At 38.4% G+C, this 20510-nt stretch overlaps 1 protein-coding gene across 1 annotated transcript in view; it reads right to left on the bottom strand.

The window, feature by feature from the left end:
- Window positions 1-20510, bottom strand: part of CUL3 (cullin 3) — a 32247-nt gene that overhangs the window by 11389 nt on the left and 348 nt on the right. The window contains exons 2-9 of the mRNA XM_009073019.1: window positions 14681-14794; window positions 8641-8801; window positions 7258-7372; window positions 5812-6040; window positions 4062-4207; window positions 2938-3114; window positions 1709-1879; window positions 187-294 (exon numbers count right to left, since the gene is read on the bottom strand). Of these exons, the coding sequence (XP_009071267.1) occupies window positions 187-294; window positions 1709-1879; window positions 2938-3114; window positions 4062-4207; window positions 5812-6040; window positions 7258-7372; window positions 8641-8801; window positions 14681-14794 (1221 nt within the window). The remainder of the gene's footprint in view (window positions 1-186; window positions 295-1708; window positions 1880-2937; window positions 3115-4061; window positions 4208-5811; window positions 6041-7257; window positions 7373-8640; window positions 8802-14680; window positions 14795-20510) is intronic.

The following is a 20510-nucleotide window of genomic DNA, read 5'->3' as shown; positions in this document are numbered from 1 at the left end:
GCAGAGCATTTCGGGAAAGGCTAACACAGTTTGTAAAACAAACGCTGTAAACGAAGCAATTTGCACAGGTTTACAAAATCCTTCTCTGCACACACATATAGTAACAAATGAAAATACCACAAACCTTGCTAAGTCCAGGGTTTGTACCGAAGTAAAAGGACAAGCACACAGACCCCACGTTCTTACCCCTGTCGCCTGAAGATGTTGCCTGAACTCATCCATCGTTGTGTTTGAGATGCTCATGTCCCTGAACATTCCTTCCAGTTTAGATGTGAACTGACATCCACATTCAGTCTGAAAATACACAAAATAACTTGTTGTACCATCACTGATAGGCAAACTGCAAGACTAAGAGTTAGCTTCTAAATCTCAAAAATTATACTTCTGTATATTTGGTTAGTGGGATATCTATTTGCATTACATTCATATCTTAGAGAAGTTTCAGGTCCTATACAAGGATTGAACCCTGCACAGATCAAAACTTGCTTTCCTTCACTTTTCTCCATTATCCTATTTTAAATTTCTTTTTTAGCTTTCCAACTTATATTTAAAAAAATCCGTGAAAGCTTATCAAACCACAACCTACACTTTCACTTGGGCTTTTTTTTAGAGTGATACTATAAAGGGAAACAAACTTTATTTATATCACAAGAAAACTCCTGTTGTCCTAGGAGTGTTTAATTTTAAAGGCTGACTGCAGATTACCCAGTGAGATTACTAAACCTTTTGAGAACCAGGACACAGCCACGTGCATAAGCACATGCAATTCAGCTGCACACACAGAAACGTGTGCCCATCTCTAACACGTACTGTGATATATATGGTGAAACTAAGTCTGCTGGCTTCAGCATCCTGATCACTGTGCGACTCCCTGAGAATTGAGGGCAGATCAGGTCCTCTGATTCATCTTGCAAATGTATGCCCTGTGCCTTCTAAACCACCAGGCTAAAAGTGGTGGAGAGGGGAAAGGCAAGGAATGAATACTGACAATTCAGAGAAACCTGATGCAAACAGGCTTTGCTCACTGATAGAACGTGAAGGTCAAAGATGAGGCTCAGTGAAGCTTGATTTTATGATCAAATCACTCTGGTTCAGAAGTTCTCTAGCCACTTACACCACTTAAGCAGCAGCTGCTTTAGAACTTGCTTCAAAGACTGTTCAGCTTTAAGCTTTACTTTCTTCTCCATCTCTTTGCCTATTTAATCAGTACATTTAACCAATTAAGGAAAATTTATTTTCAGATACTAAAGATTATTTTTTTCAATCTATCTCAAACTACTTAATCAAAAAGTAACTGAGCATTATCACCTGTCTGAAGATGGAGGCAACTAAAGAACAACAACACAAGCAATAACCAGATTCTCCTGTAACAGAAAATCTAGTATAAAACACAGCCTTGCCTTCAAATTCAGTCACTGCAGTTGTCCTCTTATTTGGAAAGTCTTAAAAAATTTTGAAAAAAATGATTTTGCTTTCTAGATTGTGCTCTCATCACAGGTGCTTTCCACTATTTCCTTCCTTTTATTTCCAAAAAATTGTTTGGAAAAGCCTTTAGTACTTTTTCTTGGGGCTTTAAAAATCAATTCTGTACTTAACAGCAATCAAAATTACATAAGAGATTCATAGATAACATTAAAACACAGAATAAATCACATTTATGAAAAATAAGAGAGAAAAAACCCTAAAAGGTGTGCAGGTACTGTCTTACCTTTAACTTGGAGATCATATTTTTCTCAGAGTCATCTGAAACACTCTTGTTGGTGAGAAGTCTTCTTGCCAAGTGCTGCTTGTAATAGCGTTCAAAAACATCTTTCTCTTGCATAAACCTGAATAAAACCATTGCCTTATCCAATATAGTTTCTACTTCTTGTTCTGTTAGCTGTAAAAGAAGTAATTTGCTGGTTTTAATCTTCCAGCACAAATGTCTTACACAACCTAAATACTTAAAGTAATTCACAGTGAGCAGATGGTCTAACAGTAGCCTAAAAGGAGCCAACAAAACTGGTCCAAAGTGTGATCAACAGAGCCAAAAAAACAGTGCACAAACTCAGTAAAGTGGAGTAAGAAAGAGATCTGAAGTGAAGGGAAAGGCAATAGCAGGGGAGAAGGGAAACAAGGAATGGGTAGAATGCTTTGATAAATATAGAAAAAGTTCCTGGGTAAGTTTTCAGAAGCACTGAGGGAAATCAGTATTAGGGGTATGAAAAGTCAGCTTAGACCGAAAGCTTTTAACAGCTAAGATTTGTTTTGCAAAGCCTGTCTAGAGCCACAACGAGTAAAATGATCACTTATTTTATAAACAAACAGAATTTGCTATTTCATTCCTAATTCCTAAGTTGCATGCACTAGTCTTCAGCTTTATTCAGAGCCACTGAGGCCTCAGCTGAACCATCCTGTCCAGTTCTGGGCTCTGTCCCTCAAAAACTTACATGAAGGAAGCAGCAAGGTATGACTGAAGGAAACAGTTGCACTTAAAACTAGAAAACATAGATATGATAATAGTCCTCTGATATGCAAACCCAGTAAAAATAAACAAAGACAAATGGTTTGCCCTAATCAAGTTAATTTTCAAAAGAAATTAATATATACTGAGAATAGCTGTCAAAATATAAATGTATTTAAGGACATATTTAAGGGTTTGAAGAAAGGAAGCTGCAGAATCTACTACAACCTAATTGTTTTTTGCTGAATCTGCCAGCAGCAATTCAGGTAATGTTGCTACAGAGAAAGGCCGCAAACCACACAGATCTTGTGCCTGATTTTTCCCTAAGTTTATATCTGAAGTGCTATGAGCTTAGATGTCTTACACACACATTTTGTTTTAAGGCAGTGTTGCCATTTCTCTTAGTATAAAAATAATCCTTCCAGAAGTAGCTTAGTTTAATTTCATCAGTGCTTACCCAGCAAAGAACATATTTTAAGTTCATTTATACTTACTCCCTTGACTCCCTTTTTCAGCTTGTCGTCAATAAATAATGAGAGGTACTCTGGAGACCTGGAGTTGAGGTTGAGGAAATACTCAAAGTCACCCGCAATAGTCTGTTTGAAGAGTCGATCATTATTGAAAGATTCTTGAAGAAAGCGATCAAACCTACTCTTCAAGTCCAGTAAACCCTGCAAAGAAAAGAAAAACAAACCCATTTTCAGTAGGAAGTGGTAAGCTGGAAAATAATTAACAGATGATGCCCTAGAGGAGACCAGAAGTACAGTCAGAGATCCTGCAACAATTAATAGACATACAACATTAAATGCTTCTCAAAGAACAGACACAAACACTTGACCTACACTTTCCAGAAAACCTCAAACCTCCTGTTTGATGAACACACACTTTCACATTAAATATAAACCATCTTCCAGCAATAAAAACATATCCTTGAAGTTCAATGAACCCTGTAAAGATTTTATGAGCAAATTTCAAACCATCTTCTCAGAGACAACAGAAGAGAAAAACAAATACTCTCAAAGCCTATTTTGTGGTGTTGATAAATTAGTGGTACACATCACTTAGCAAGAGATGGAGAACAAGAATGAACACTCCCATCTTTCAGCATGCAGAAGTGTTCTGTTTCTCAGGGAGACTGAGAATGAAGTGAGTAATTTGTTATGATTGATAAAACACATTCACCTCTCAGTCACAGCTAAGATTGCCATGAAATACTGCCATGTGATTTTTGTCTCAGTAAACACTGATAGCTAATGTTACATAAAATCAAACAAAATGGACACTATAAAGCTATTTGCCAGCAGATGTACAACTCACTCTGGGGACAATTCATTTAGGGTAATCCAGGAAGTTCCCAGCAGTTAAGATAATTAGCCTGAATATGCTGTTGAATAGAAGCAGCTACCAAAAGCACAAAAACTGAGCATGTAGTTTCCAAGCAACTTGAGCTCTAAACACATCTGAAAACTCAGATGAAAAAAATCAAAATAACAGATCCACCTTAATAAAAACAATCCCTTTGGAATCATTATTAAGGTTTACCTTGTAAATCATGCAGTGAGCTCCTAACTGTGGGGAGCATGGGAAAGATGACAGAAAAGTTATAATATTTAACTACCTGAATGTAGTCAACTGGATTCTTTCCTTCTCCCTCTTCAGAAACTAGTGCTTTGCCTTGCTCTCTCAGGTATGAGCTCATGCACTCGCACATCGTCTTCAGACCGTTTGGCACACGGCTAAACAACTTGTACATGCAAGCAAGGTCTGGAAACAAGAACGAGAGATTATGCAGGACACCTCTGTGTGTTACACTTCTGGAACTCATTCCCTCAGAGCAAAAGATGACAGTCAAAGTTCAGCCACTTGAGCCACAAAAGGCATCCCATGACAGCACTAGAATCTTCTCATCTCCCCTTTGCTTTAGCCCCAACACCATTCTGACTGCAGCAGCCACAAAACGAAAGCAGAGGTTCTATTCAATATTCCAGGTTGTCAGTAGCAGGGAATCTGTTATTGCTGATCCCCAGGGCCAGCAAAAGATGTGTATGCTAAAGGATAGGCAACTTAAAGCTACAGCAATATTATGTTTCCCAGGGGTACTTAAGAATTTAACCTCCAAGATTATCATCCCCAAAAATCAGACACTTCAGCAAAGGTTTTAATGAAAATTTAAGTTAAAGCAAATAGAACAGTACTAATAAGATGCTTCTATCTGTATTAAAAAGTAGTAAAAATTGGGAATTTAATTCATATTTGTCTTAAAGTCAGTCATGTAATTTTGAACTATGTTTCATGCACCCAAAATAATGAGAAGTGGCTTAGGCTAAACATGACTTTCCAAAAGAGCAATCCATCCTTGCACATTTATGCAAAATCTTATCTTCACAATGCAGCAAGTATTTCCCCTCTACTGTTTAACTGAATCAAACCAAGGCCTATAAAGTTAAACTAATTCCTGTATCTTACAAATACCCTTCAATACCCTTGTACCCTCAGCCTAAAGGCTATCTAAGCTGGGAATTAAAGCAAAAAGTGCTAAGTATAGTACCATTGCTTTCCTCTGCAAGGCAGTAATTCTCTTACAGCTAGGAAATGTGCTCACTTTGCTGGTCTGACTATCACCTAGCACTGGTGAAGCTGCTTTAATGAACAAAGACCATTAATCTGAGCAGCAAGTCTGTTTCCCACTCTCGTGGCTTTAGCATGAGCACCAGTTTCTAAATATAGATACTACAATCCCTCTCTCCCTTCTACTGCTTTAGAAACTTCTGTTCTATTTCTTTCCATAGTAACTTTCATTCAGTCTCTCTGTCCCACATTAACCTCTATTAGCAAAAACCAAATCAACCTGAGCCCTTCTTTTCCCATCACTTCAATCAGCTGCTTCTTATCCTTTAAAACCAGCCAGCTCCTTTCTGCCACAATCTCCCACCCCAAGAATTGGTCCTGCAATGCTTCTATTTCAACCTTTTATACAGGCACTTTTTAAATAACTGCCCATGGGCTAAAAAAACTCCATTGATGCATTTTGACAGATACATACTAGAGGAATGAAAGTAATAAAATAGCTCATGGGAAACTCTTAACAAAGACCACTACAATAGATTTGCACTTTTCTTAGGAGAGACTTGGTTTACCAAAATGTACCTATATACGGTATTAAATAGGAACAACTTAAGTGTAAGGGCTCTATTCTAAGAGCCCTCTAAAAGTTACTTAAGTAATATTCTCAGCTGTTTGCAAACCAGAGCTCCCAAAGTGTTTTCACAATTACACAGGAACACAAACGTTAAGCTTGACTTATCCCACATTTAAAAACAATCATCAGCATCATCAGTGTTTCTGTGTCCCAGATGAACCAATCTTACCTTCTGTCTTCCCATTTTTCAGCATATGAACTAGCCCAGAGTTCTCCATCTCCACTATAGTTTTCATGTGCTTGGAAATAAGCTCCCTCTCAACAACCTTCACAATGGGTTCTTCTGTTGATTTATCCAGACAATGCATCACCCGTTCTATTTCTTCATTAATTCTAGCTTCTACTTTCTTTATATATACAGAAGCACTGTTTTCAGCTAAAAACTTCTGACTTTCCATCTGTGATGGACACAAATTATTAAGTTAGGGAAAAAGAAAACACACCAGTTATGTCAGATCAGCATGTAAAGCAAGTTCAAATCAAACACAGCATGTCCCACACATTATACACCCAAGATTTACATACAGAACACAAAATAAAGGTTCTGTTCCACAGATGTGTTACATAAGGGGGCACATGCAAAATAAACAAGGTATTTTTCATACTAAAACAACGTAAGCCAACCTAGTTTCCAGTTACCAACTAGTTTTAGCCACAGGTCCAAAGAAAACAAAAGGATGGGGGGAAAGAAGGGCCAAAAATTCCTTTCAAATACCAGTTTATGGCAGTTCCCATTATTCTCTTTAGTGACAATGCCGAGCACATTATCCCATGTCAAACTGTTTTCATCCAGACTAGTCTGCAGAGTCATTTGGAGGAAAGATGCTTTATTTTCTTATCTTAATTTTATGCAGCACCAATGAAAAACAGAACACAATGAACATTTAAATGGTTGTGCAACATATGCTTCTGCTTTTCAGAGGAGTTTGGAGGTCAGAGCATGTGACAGAGTCAATCTCCAGCATAACTGGGAGACTGACAAGTTACCTTATCTAGATATCTTTTAACAGGCTTTTACAACGTCTATCAATTTCCAGCAATAGATGAAGGTGATTACACCCAACAAGCACTGAACTGGCTTTCCTCCTCACATATCTCACAAAACCCCTCAGGAAATATTTCAAGTGTGTTACTCGGTGGCTGATCAGCAACTAGAGAGCACTTAATGCCTTGACTTGGTTCATAGTATTACAAAACACAACTCACAAATGTAGAAACTATGAAGGAAAAAAAAAAGTTTCCTCAAAGGCAGATTGACAGGTTTCCCAGCCTGAAAGAGTCTGAACCTTTCACGCTACTGGTATTTCAAAGACTGTGGGGGCAATGCAGGGGTAGGTTAAGCTGCATGAAATAGCCTCAAGCAGGCAAAAGATTAGCATGATGATTACTTTACAAGTTATTGGCACCCAGAGCTCAAAACTACATTCGAATTATGCTAATTCTGTCAATTCCGTATTACTTTTTCCTGTAAAGCTGGCAATTACCTTTCTTAGTTCATTTAATGGAGAGGGACAGACTCATCAAACAAGCAACAAGTATTTAAAGCACCACCAAATCTCACAATTCCAGGGAGTTACACCAACATTCCAAACATGATATTAAAACGGTGCTGTACCTGAAAAAATTCTGCAGACATCTCCAAAAATGGAGCCTCAAAGTCTTCTTCATAGACTGACCTTCCTTCAAGACCTAGAATCATTAACATCTGGCAAGCATTTCTTATTGCGCCTCTGCCAAAAAGTAAGTTGTTAACAACTTGAGAAATCTACATGTTTGTAAGACAAGAGTACACAGCACAACAACAACTCATAAGGTAATAGCAACTTAAATATAGTAATAGCAAGTCCATTCTAAATCTGTTTGGTACATGACACATTTTCAAGGATATTATAAGTGCAAGATTGTTTGGTTTGGTTCAAAACTAAAGACAATGTTTATAAGATGCCTTAAGTGCAATGACAGGGAAGAAGATCTCAAGTACTACTAACTTGTAAGACTATGAAGAATCTATTTCAACATACAAGAAAATAGCCCAATTTACTACTTGGAAGAAAACTGCACATATAGGTTGGAATTGAGAAATTAAAAACCATTCTACACATAAAAGTTGTTGTGCAGTTTGGGTTTCTTTTGGGTGGTTGGCTGTTTAAAAAAAAATAAAAATACAAAAACCAAACCAAAAACCCCCAACTGAACACAAACTCCACCAAAATTAAAATGCATCAGCAAGGTAATGAAAACAAAAGAACTGCATCTAGGAAAAAATTCCACTTTCTGGCAGTAGGGGACAATACACTGCTGCAGCCAACGAGTATTTTTCTCTTCGTAAATTGCATGTTGGGCAATCGCAGTCACAGAACTGCAGCCAAAGCAGCATGGAGTTTACATATCCCCACACCCAGCAGCTGTTCTGAAACTGGAGAAGCACAAGAAAACTTGCAAATCTGAAGTTCCTTCAGCTGCATTATCTGCAGTGTGTGGCACAAAACTCAACACCTACTAAAACTGGCCAGAGAAGCCAACAGATTTAAAAGCTCAGAGATGCAACTGAACTAGCAAGAAACAGATGGAGCAAAACATGAAGAAGGGAAATAGACTAAAAGAGGAAATGTCATAAATAAATACATAAAAAAAGTGCAAGAAAATAAAACAGCCTCTCAATACAGAGGAAATACATGAGCAGAGGCAGACAAGTGTCAAAACTCTGCTTTATAACCAAGTGCTCTGGCACAAGGTGGTGGTGAAGACATTTATCAAAAGTTTTAATAAAAACTACAAGATAAATATTAAAATATTAAAAAAATAATATGAATGACCTTCCCCATTTACCATTATTATAAAACTTCATACACAAAGAAATATGTTGTTCCAGATTATGGATAACTTTTAGTTTCCAGCACAAACGCAGCCTTAGGTAAGGAATTTTTGTGTATGTTCTTGAGTCACACTTTAAAAACTGACAGGTATTTACAACTGAAGTCACTTACAAACATCTTACCTGTCTACAACTTCTCCTTTCCTTTCCCTTGCAATCATATCCAGCAGAGTTTGCCGCAGGTGATCCCTAATACAGCCATAACGAACAACTTGATCTCGAAAAATAATCAAGCCCAAATTGTAGACATTCTCCACATTATTTTGTTGCACGTACACACGGTCCTACAACCAAGGGACACACAGTAATACAAGTGTAAATTCAGCACACCTATGCTATTCAATAATACAAGGGATCATTTCTGTGCAGGGCCTTCCTTCAAAGAGATCTTGAACACCCTAAAAATTCCAAACCAGTTCCATTTTCCAAAACTTCATTTCAGCTGAAAGTCTACTTTTCTCCAGAGTGTAAGCACAGCCTTTATGGCTAAAGCAGGCCAGAAGAAATCTACAGCCTTCCCACCTTTTAATTTGGGTGCAGAGGAATCTCCAACTGACAAAAATGGCACAGTCTGAAAGAGGTTTTATTTCCCTACTCAAACCCCTTCCATCCACCCCTTTTGGATCTTTGAGCGAAATGCGTTCATATTTCCCCACCTCCCCATTTATCTGCCTAGCACTCCTTTTAGGCAGAGTTCACCCTCAATATTTGCTCACATTTCCTGAAATTGCATGATTAGATGAACAGAAGAAAAAGTAAAGGCAAAATGAGAAGAGTTACAATCAAAATGTTTATGGATTGATACTGCAAAATTGTACATAAGGACTTCAGGTGACACTCCACTTTCCTGAAAAAAATCACTTTCATTTAACCTGAGCAAGTATTTTGAAACCTTGCTATGGTTTGTTATAATCACACATGTACAAACAAACCCCCAAAAAGGAGTGCGGAGAGAAGAAAGAACACTTTTTATGTTTCAATGTGGGTTAAATTCTATCTCTCTGCATAATCTCAGTCTATAGGAAGAATCTATAGGAAACTATCCACTTTTTTTATCTACCTACATTTACAAACGAACACTGATCCTCAGATTAGCATTCCAAACCCACAGAGACCAAAACCCATCATACAGAGCTGACTGAGACACTGTTGAGCAAACCCCCTGAATTTCTTGCTGCCCCACAGAAATGCTCCAAAAATTTGTACACCCTTTCCTACTCCTCTCTCCCAATGTTCTAGAAAAGGAAGGCTGTAAATAAAGTTACTAGCAGACTGAAAATGCATGTGTTCACTTAATATCCACTAGTGCTGTACCAGGTAAGATCATTTCAAACAACTTTAAGAACAGGAAAAGTTTTTACAGCCTTTTTCTGAGATGAACAATTATTATTTTTCTTCATTTCTGTAAGGGCATAATCTATTACTCTAATGTATCGTTTGAGTACTTACTACAATTACTGCTTTGCTGCCATTTAAGCATCAGGAGAATGATATCAGAGAAAGTTAGGAGTTTTGTACCCACTCACAAATCTGACTGGGGTAAGGTTTTCTAAGAATGGACATAGCTGTAACAAAATAGAAATTAAAAAAAACCCCCAGCACATTCTATAAAGTATGGAGGTTAAAGTTTGAAATTGAGTATCAAGATCAGCTTCTCCACCCGTTCTATTAACTATCTTAAGTGCTTTATCACACCCAGAATTGAAGAGTAAAGCTACTCAAACACCTAAAAAATGAAACTCATGAAAGACCAAATGTTATGCTTCAGACTACGGTAAAAAAGATTACAAAACTGCAAGTTTATATAAACACTGCAGTTACAAAAAAAATCAGAAGGAACAGACAGCACACAATTTAGGAGCTGAATTTACATGGCAAAATTATTCCTATACTAATTACATGCCAGATTGCCACTTGGTGACCAGAGGAAAGCAAAACACTGAGTTCCCACAGCTAATGAATGATTTCCCACTCTCTCCTTTCAGACAGGCAGCACTTAATTTAAATGAAAAAACAAGATAGGAACAGGTCAGATATGCCTACTCAGTGGCTTGTGAAGCAAACTCAGCTCTGCCTCAAAGCAGAACATTTACTAATTGGGCTCATGAAGTCAGTCTAGGTCTCTGGAAAATGTTACTTTTTTTGCCTGCTATTTAGAAACAAGATTGTTTATTTCACTTCCTTATTTACACACTTGCAGCATGAACAGAAGTAAATGTGCTTCTCAAGACAAGCTTAAAATACACTAAAGATAAAAGAGCAAATTACAAGTAGTGTCTAATTTATTATATTACTTAAGAGTATATTTATTATTTCTAACAAAATATTCAGACCTCTAAAGCACGGGCAGCAGGGTATCTCAAAGGATTAAAGCCATGGGCATGACTCACCTGCACAGCTTCTGTTGTGGCAGTGCTAAACATTGCCATTATGACATAGTAGCTGCACGAGGAACTCCTCTCAATGCATGAGCACAGCTCTGTAATGAGCCAGACCACCCTACAGTGCTAAATCAGAGCAGCAGCACCAGTGCTTCTCATGCTGCTGATTTGCTCACCCTTGGTAACAGATCACTTTTACTGGAAGCTCTTCCAATGTCAAAAAAAAAAATAAATCAGAGAGAGAAAGCCTCATTTGGAACAGGATTGACTGACAAGGCTACACAGCACTGAACAGCAATCACTTCCCACTGGGAGAAGCAGTAGCTGCTTAAAGGTGAGAGTAACTTTGGGGACACAAGAGTGGAGTTTCAGACAGCAATTATGAATAAACTCCAGTCTGCTTACACTGCCAAACAATTCTGATCTGAACTAAGGTTACCTACTGTTAAGATATCCCCAGCCACACTTTGACCATCACTACACAGATGCACTACCTGAATGGTGCAGCCTTCAGCCACCACTGTGTATCAATGTACAGTCAGTGTCTTTGATTCTAGTTGTGGAAATAAAAGCACTTCTCCCTACTACCTTGTGTGTAACCCATGAGCAATGAGAATCACATGCCCTAAGGTCAAAACTCACATATCCAATCTGTCAGTGCTGCACCAGCTTTGTGCACAGCACAGAGGAGAAGGGAATGCTGTGCCCTCTGAAAACACACAGCTGTAAATGCAGTGTGTAGCTGGCACTAACCATGTGCCTGTAATGCACCCAGGGGTGTGTCTGCTGAGCTTGCATACCTGAAATTGCTTTAAATCTAGCAAGTACAAGTAGCAAAGAAGAGACACCACAGAACCAGCTGAGCTCAGTTTCCATAAGACATTCCCAGAATACTCACACTCATGTTGCTTAAAGAAAAGACCAAACAACTACAGCTCCACTGCTACCATAACACACAGCTGCCAAATAACCTCCACTGTAGGCACCTACCTATGCTGCCACTGTAAGTGAGGCAGAATTTCACATCTGCCAAAAGCAGTGCATTACTTCACTACTTCAACATGTCTCAGTACACGACCTGACTGAGCAAAGATGCTACTTAGGACATGACCTTACTGCTTTGGTACCTCACTGCTCACTGCAGACACTGCTATGAATTTATGGAGAGTAATACATCTCCTCTGGCACTGATTACAGTAGCCTAGGCATGTAAAACAGTAGGAAGTGTTGTAACCTACACAGTGGAACTACACAAACTTGAAATTCAATTGTGGAAATTGGAGTGTCTCAAAAAAGCCAAAAGGTTGCAAAAATCTCAGGCTACATCTGCAACAGACCTGAAAACAACAGACTTTTACCAGAGAGTCATCACAGCACAAGAGACAAGGTAAACCACATTTTTAAAAACAAAACTATAAGGCAAGATTTATGAGTGTCTTGTAGAAGAGGTTGTGCACATACAGCGAAACCCTGTCATAAACCCCAGTTCTGGTCAGGAAGTATCACAATGCACAAACCCCACTTCTTTGAAGAGAAGTCAGATCTCATCTCTGTCAGATGTTCCTTCACTCTCTAATTTTGTGGCACTAGCAGCTTTTCCAAACTTTTGGAATGAAACATAGCTGAGACTGGAAATTTCCTAGTTTTACTCTTTCCAATCAAGAAAATTTTGTCTGACTCCAGAGAACATCCCAGTCACAAAGGTGAAACTGAAAATCTTTGAAACTAGTCTTGTTTTTAACCATAGCATGTACTTCAATTTGTAATCAAAGCATCTGTTTTCTAATGACAATTTGTCTTATGTCCCTCCAGGTCAAAGAAAAGGAAGGTGTTTGCCCAGTCTATCAGCACCTCACATTAGACAGTGCTTTCCAATAAAAACTACATTTATTATTATAAAACCCCACATTCCATTACAGAATTTTAACAAACAGACATCAGCATTGCTGAAGTTTGACAAGATTATATGAAGATTTTGCAAGAAAAAAATAGTTATAAAATACAGAGGTTTTCAAGATGATTTATTAATCTGTTTTGAATTGTAAAATAAAACCATGAAGTTCAATTTGCACTTGTAGGAATGCTGCAGGTTTCCATCTCCTGAAATTTTGGTGGAAAAGAGAATGTTGGCTGGATGTTAGAACAGCACACACAAGCTCCAAACAAAGCCAAGGCCTTGCTCTCCTGAGTGCAAAAAATACTTAGCAAACAGCTCTCCTTTCCCCGCAGATGTACTGACTGAAGCATGAAACCTTTCCTCAAAGAGGGAACCTCTTGGTCCTTAATATACCGGTCAACACACTGAAACAGGTAAAGCTGACACTGCTTTAAGGATCAAAAATGTATTGATTTTAAGAGCAGCAGATAACATGCACTATCCATTACCTTGGAGCATCCAACGCCTTCTGTAGTGAAATAATACATAATATTTGGCTAATACACAACACCTACTCCCCTGGAAAGCTCTGGATTCCATCTTCTAACATTTCTGAACATTCACCACTAGTTTGGGCAGATTAATCTATTCTTGAATTTGCCTGGATGCAGCTAGCAGAGACTGATTTGTATTTGTCCTTCAGAAACAGATTAGAGATTTCAGGATTTGTCATGGCAAAGACAGTACATCTACAATATAATCTCTCCATCTTTTGGCAATGAAGGCATTTTATCCAGCCCTCTGCCATTTAATGTGTGATCTTGTCCCAACTGAAATAAACCCCATCAACCCCCGCACAAAATAAGAGCCATTAAATCCATTAAAAATTATTAATTACTCTAAATTGTTTAACTTTTAGTAGCTTATTAACTAAAGAAGGTTTCACAGCAAATACAAACATGGCTAATGTCACAGTGTGAGATCTTTAACAGGTACAAAGTAAGATCAACTCCAATTGTTCAGCAGAGAGGAGTATAATCCCAGTTAATTGCTTTTTTTGACCAAAAAATGCCATAATTATCTGCCCTTCACTGTCTAATACTGCATAAAGTACTGCCTTTAGTATGATTTTTGGAAAAAAATGATTTTATATCAAAACCCACAGCATCTCAACACATTTCTCTTCCTTCTGAAGTTAAAGCCTTTGGCTAGAAGCTAAGCAAAAACACTCTCCTACATCCCAGAGCACACCCACCATTACAGGATTTTAAAAATACACCAACTACCTAAAGCATAACACAATCCAGACACGAAAATATCAGGCCCTTTATCTTAAAATAAAAAAAGAAAAGCCTTTTCTGTTGGCTCTGGATCACATTTTCATCTATGTCCACTGCTGAATCTTGGACCCGAGGTCTATATGAACAGCAAAGGACTCTATTCATCACTCAAGGACACACACTGCACCTAAGCAAAGTTATCCTCTTCGAATCCTTAAGCTCATAGAGCAGCTACATTGGTAGTTTGAGGAGGCTTTACACCATCATGGTGTAAAACACACAGTAAATCACCACTATGTGAACACAACATGCAGTAACACCTGTAACCTCCCACGATGAGTCTGACTAGCTTATTCTTTCAGAATTGCCAAGTTCAACCATTTTTCAGATTAATTTTTCCAAGTGATAATGAGATAACCTTAAAGAAGACTCCAATTACAATTTGTCCAACACCTGTAATAGCCTGGCAAGCAAACACAGAATTCAAAACAGGCAACAAAGAGCAGTCTTAGGAAAAAGGCTGGTGAGCTTGCCTTGCTTTTTACCCCCCCCCCCCTTTATCTGTTTGGATTTGTCAAAGGACAATTGACTGCACTACTAAATGTGTGAAATAGCAGAATACCCACCATATACATCAGGATGTCTCTAATCATCACCATTGCCGTTTGATGATCATTCCACGCCTGGTTTAGTGTTTGCAGAAAGTTGTTATTCAAGGAGTTTAACACATCTTCTCGCACCTGAAGCAAAAACATACTATGTTACCATAAACTCAAGTCAGTTTCTCCAGCAGCATTTAAATCTTAACAAACTTAGCTTCAGAACAAAAACTCTTGCTCCACTATGAACCTGAATACTGCAGACAAGTTCTTGCTTTTCCTGGGTGCTGACCATCCATCCCTACCTGGTATTTCCCTTCTATGGAAAAATAAGACTTCACACAAGTAAGAAAAATCAGGCTAAGAACAAGTGCAACAAAATAAACACAGGTATTACATTTCAAAGGAATTCTCAAAATCACAACTGTTAAAAATATATTATTTACAACTCCTCAAACGTTTTATTTGCTATATCCTAGTGTTTCAATTAATAGCAACTTTACTATCACAAGTAATTTCAGAATATTAGATAATAGCAGTAAATGTTCCAAACAGGAACAAGTACAGGTGAAGTACACACACATACACAGCATACAGCAAACAACAGTTCTGAAAGGAAACAACAGCTTGGTAAAGCCCAGACTCTGAACCGAAGTCCATACCTGCCAACAAGACTCCACAGAAAAATGAGAAGTCATCTTGGTTTTTTACAAATGTATTTGCTAGTTGATTCACCTGACTCATCAACTTCAGACTTTATGTGTCTCTACCACTACTACTCCCTTCCCTACTAATAAAAACCATCCAGTTTCATATTTTGATCCTATGCAGTAGGCATACGCTACAGTGCTCAAGCTTTAACTCACGTAAAAGAGAAACCTGTGGGGATGTAAAAAAAGTTATTCCAGAGTTAAGAAAATGTGGGAATCAACTTTTGACATAACATGCAGCATACATTCCATTTGGATACAATACATTCTCACATTTATAGATATGCATTTTTACTCGGGTGATAACGTAAGTTTCAGTCCAGAGAAATCAAACAAGAAAACAAACCAGGGAGGCCAAGCAGCCACAAGCTGCACCAACATCACATGCAACCACCTGACAGACTTCATCCTGTCACTGAAGTTTTATGAAGTTATTAGGCCAAACCAGCATAACAAAACATTCAATCTGCCACACTACTATATACACCCCATGAGCAAACCAGAGACAGAGCTTGGCACATCACAGGAACACAATGGTCACTTCTCAAGAAGTTCTGGAAACTTATCCCAATAAATTCATCTTGTTCCTGAACCCAGGCAATATTGGTATGCTTGGAGGTTGTTCAAAGCTTTCTGAAACCTTCAAACACCTACTCCAGAGAGCTGAGCAAGGCCTCTCCCCCTTGCTTTTGGAAAACATAATATGCAGTTAAAAGCACTGCTTAGCTGCCTCATTATTTGTGATCCTAATCATCATTTACCCTTTGGTCCCAAATGTGTTCTCTGTTGTCATCCAACTTCCGTAGTTTTCATCCCAAACATAAATATGCATTAAGAACTTCACCACATACTTGCGAAGAGTGTGCAGAATCTCCCAGAACAAGAGAAACAAACATGACATAGTTGGTTTTTCTTTGGCCAGTATAGAAAAATCATGTGGTAGATCATCCACACTACTAAAATTAACCAAAGCATGATTAGCTCGTAAGCACAGATAACCAGGGTAGGAATTGATCCATTTTGTGACACTTTTTTCTAACAACACAGAGGCAGTGTGCCTTTATACTTACACATATCCATCACACTAACTGCACTGGGCCAGCCAGTGCCAAACCACATACCAACTGGTGGCAGAAGGGCATACTTGCCAACAGGTAGCAGTGGCAACTTGTTTCCCAGCAGACACCAGAACGTTCCAATCTGTGCCACCTCTGCTCCACACAGGATGCTGTGGGGCTTTCTGGAAATGTGTTTTAAGTTCAGGAACGGGTGCTGTACAACAAAACGACTTTGAGTCCCCCTGTGAAGCCTCTCAATGGCCTTTTCTAGGTTTATTTTAGGCTCCAGAGAGGCTTGGTAAGCTGCTGAGTTGCTACAAAAGCCTATCAAATTATTGCTTATGATAACTTCGAGTTAGTAAGTGTTCAACACATTCCTTGTATGGGCCATGAGTACAAAAATATCACAGGAAAACGACTATAATGCACAAACCACCTTAGCCATGCCAAGGCACAGAGTCAAATTACTTTGGTAGAATCAATTATTTGAAGCAAAAAACCCAGGATATCTACTGTTCTGTAAGAGGAGAAGGCCCTTCAGAGACACAGCTGCTACTCTTCCAAAGCCTTAAGAAAAATTCAATCTCAAAGATTTTTATCAGCAGAATGTTACTTTTAATTAGCTAAGCTTGTAGTGATTTCTATGACCATCTCAGCAGTTCTGCAGTAAATTGGCAGGGGATGTCAGCTTAAATGGGACTGTCCATATGCAGATTTGAAAATAGCAGCTTCATAATCCATGCAGGGTCTTCTTATATTTGCAAGGATGAAATCTTGTGTATAACTTCAGGCTCAACTGTTTTTTATACTGAATACAGCTCCTAAGGAAATAGAGCACCCTCACCCCCAATCTCTTAAGAATAGTTTGTTGGCGTAAGCTCTCAATACCTTTAAATAACTCTTTATTTAGTGTACACAAAGCAGACTTATGGCCTAGTATTTTCTCTCTTGCACTGCCTGGTCTGATGTGGCAGCACAAATAGTTCAATTATGTAATTTCCACTACTGTAAGGACAGCCAGAACCTTATGTGAGGAGCAGCAGAACAGAACAGCACTTTCTAAGGCCTAAAGGTCTCAGAACTTTTAGTATGGAGTTTCTTCACCTGGTACAAAAAAACCCGCAAATATTTTAAGAGTACCAACTAAGCTAACATTAACTATGACCTTCCCAGCAGCTCCTACCCTATTGCTGAAAGAAAAAAACAACACTGAATAGTACTGATGATTCTGAACTGTTATTTACTTTCTGGCAATTCCCTCACATCCTTTTGCCCTCTGTATAATAGCAGACTTGCACAAGATCATCTGAAAACATAATTAAGAAAATATAAAGGCAAATAACACTTCATCCATTGTCAGTCAGGCTTACAGCACACTCTAACGCTCACTAGGTAATTTGCCTCCTACACAACTCCTCATGTCATTCCTCCCTATTTCATTGATGTTATGGAAACAATTTCAAACTCCCTGTAGGAGATGCCTATCTTCCCTCTCCCCTTCTCTCTGCAACACCACAACAGCAAATTTGAAACCCTGCAAAGGATCCCAGATGTAACTTTCAAAGTCCCAGAGCAGACACCTTCCTTCAGCCCACACCTACACCAGCATGCCACACCATGCCTTGTCCTGCCACAACGACCAGCTCTCTGCTCTCCTTACCCAAGGCTTTCTTGCATGTCTGCCTTGATTCTTGTTCTGAAATACCATGTACTGGCACTACTGAACTCCAGCAGCTGCATCAAAGACCACCAGGTCCTAAGGCATTGTGGCATGGCAGCAACAGAAATGTTTGCTAAGAGCAAGAAATCTTATAGGACATGAGACTATCCCAAGCATCTTTTTCTTTTCAGAAATGCTGTAGTATCTCCCCAAACCAGTAAGTCCATTTATGTTTAGGACAGTCCTTTACATCTCTGAATCTCTGACACAGACTGCACAGAAAAAGCAACAAGACAGTATTGGGCTTGGCCAACAAAGAATTATACTTATGTTCTTGACCATGCCTCACCAAAAATAAAACCTTGCACTTTTCAAGCTTTAAAACTATTTGTAAAAACATCTGAACATACCCATTTCCTCTACCTAGTATCTTCATGTATTCTTAATGAGCCAGCATGACTGGAACACCACAGGAATGCAGCTACTTTGTAAAAAGATAACCCACAGATGTGGACGGTAAATGGCAATTATGTTCCAAGGACTCCAGCAATTTCCAGTCTGGGTTTGGCTCCTCGGCAGCACTCCCTGAACGGAGTGTGGTTCTTCAACTCATTTCTGCACATCTTTTATCAAAGTTAAAAAAGCTAATGAAAAACTTTTCAGTTGGCAAAATCCCCCTCTTCACACTTCTAGCACCCACCATTGATTCTCTGAGTAGAAGTTTCCAAAGACTTGTGATGAAAACATTTATTGTCTATTAGCTACTTGAAATTTAACAGCGAACTGCTCTTGGAAAGAGACAGTGAACATAAAAGATTTCTCTCCAACACCAGTGACAAAGCATGAGGTTAAACAAAACTTTCTTTTTATCCATCTTACAACAAGTACTAATGGCACAAACATAAGATGTCACTATAGAACTGATTCCATTCTCAATAAACAATGCACTATTTTTTCCATACTTGCATCTGTAACTGCCTCAACATAATATCCCTAAGCAAACATTCAAAGGGGACAAGGAGTAGCTTTGAGCCTAGTGAAGTTTTCTTTATTGTTCAGAAATTTATAGCAGAAGTCACATTTTTTTAATTTTTTTATTTTGCACATGGATAATTTTAAATATGCAAAATAGCTGGGAACAAAGATAAGTTGCAGAATACCTAGGAACAAAGATAAGAAACTTTCCTCAAATTAAACCAGTATAAACTGAAGCCTAGGAAAAATAAAAGTTTAGGGTCATGACTATTAGTAAGTATAGCCTATAAATACAGGCACATACAAGAACAAGGCAGAAAAAGCCTCAGCAATTTGCCACATTTTATATGAACAGTAAAGATTACAAATGCAGAGATTATGAAAACAGAAGTGTCTGAGAGTCACAGATGTGCTAGTTATAGAATAAAGTCATAAATCATTTAGTCACTTCATACAGGAACTTTCCTCTCGTGCCAACAGTAAAAAAAGTCCCATATTCAAAGTAGTTTTTGACGATACTTGTCCAGCCCACACCTTTGAAAACTAAGGTTCTAGAAAGGAAGTAACACATTTCTCTGCCACAGCAGTAACTCTAGTTGGAACACACAGAAATCTTGCCAAGCATTCTGCATTATCTAGACATAAACCTCTCATCCATTCTCTGTAGCTCAGCCAGAAGTAATGACCCAAGACACATGAGGGTGTATGACTTTGCTTTTCAGACGTTGGAAAAACAGGACAAAAATCTGATACTCCATCTGGACCCACAGCCAGTAGATGGGATCAAAGTGGACAAACTTCTCTCTTCAAAGACAGGCAGCTATGGATGCTACCACAAGGAGTAAGGCAGGCATCTGCCCTAGATATAGAATCCTATCACCCTAAATACTGTCTGGACTCCTGAAAAGTGAGTTTTAAAATTTTTCACTGACATACTTATCAATCAACTCTAAACTTCTCTCAGACTGAAGAGGTGGTCCATAGTTTCACATGAGATCTAAAGTGTCCTCTTCTCAGAGGATACATCTTCAGAAAGAAGTTTCTGCATGTCATTTTGACTGAATTACATGGTTTTGCAAAGGCTGAAGTGATAGAATGCAGACTGCTCAGGACTTTTGTTGTTGCTGAGCTGATGCTTTTTAACACTGCCTACTGCCTCTTTAAATAGTGTAATCCAAGCACAACTCTCTCATTAACTTTTGAATTAGTTCATTAGCCCATAACAAACAGGTTCTCACACTGGTATTTATTTTGTTCCACAGATGAAAAATATGACTGGAAAACAAACCAAAATTTGGCCTAAGAAAGTCACAAAATGCCATTAAAAAAAACTTCCCAGCTCTCAACAGTTATTCTTCAGCAAAAGTTGTTTCCTGATACACATGTTCAAATACTTCCTATTGTCTGCTCTCCATCAGTAATTTACAACAAACAGTACCTGGAACATGAAGTCA

Source organism: Acanthisitta chloris, unplaced genomic scaffold (genome assembly GCF_000695815.1).
Source record: "Acanthisitta chloris isolate BGI_N310 unplaced genomic scaffold, ASM69581v1 scaffold8044, whole genome shotgun sequence".
Lineage (NCBI taxonomy): Eukaryota > Metazoa > Chordata > Aves > Passeriformes > Acanthisittidae > Acanthisitta > Acanthisitta chloris.
The sequence above is the reverse complement of the archived record's forward strand: the minus strand, read 5'-3'. Positions and strand labels throughout refer to the sequence as shown.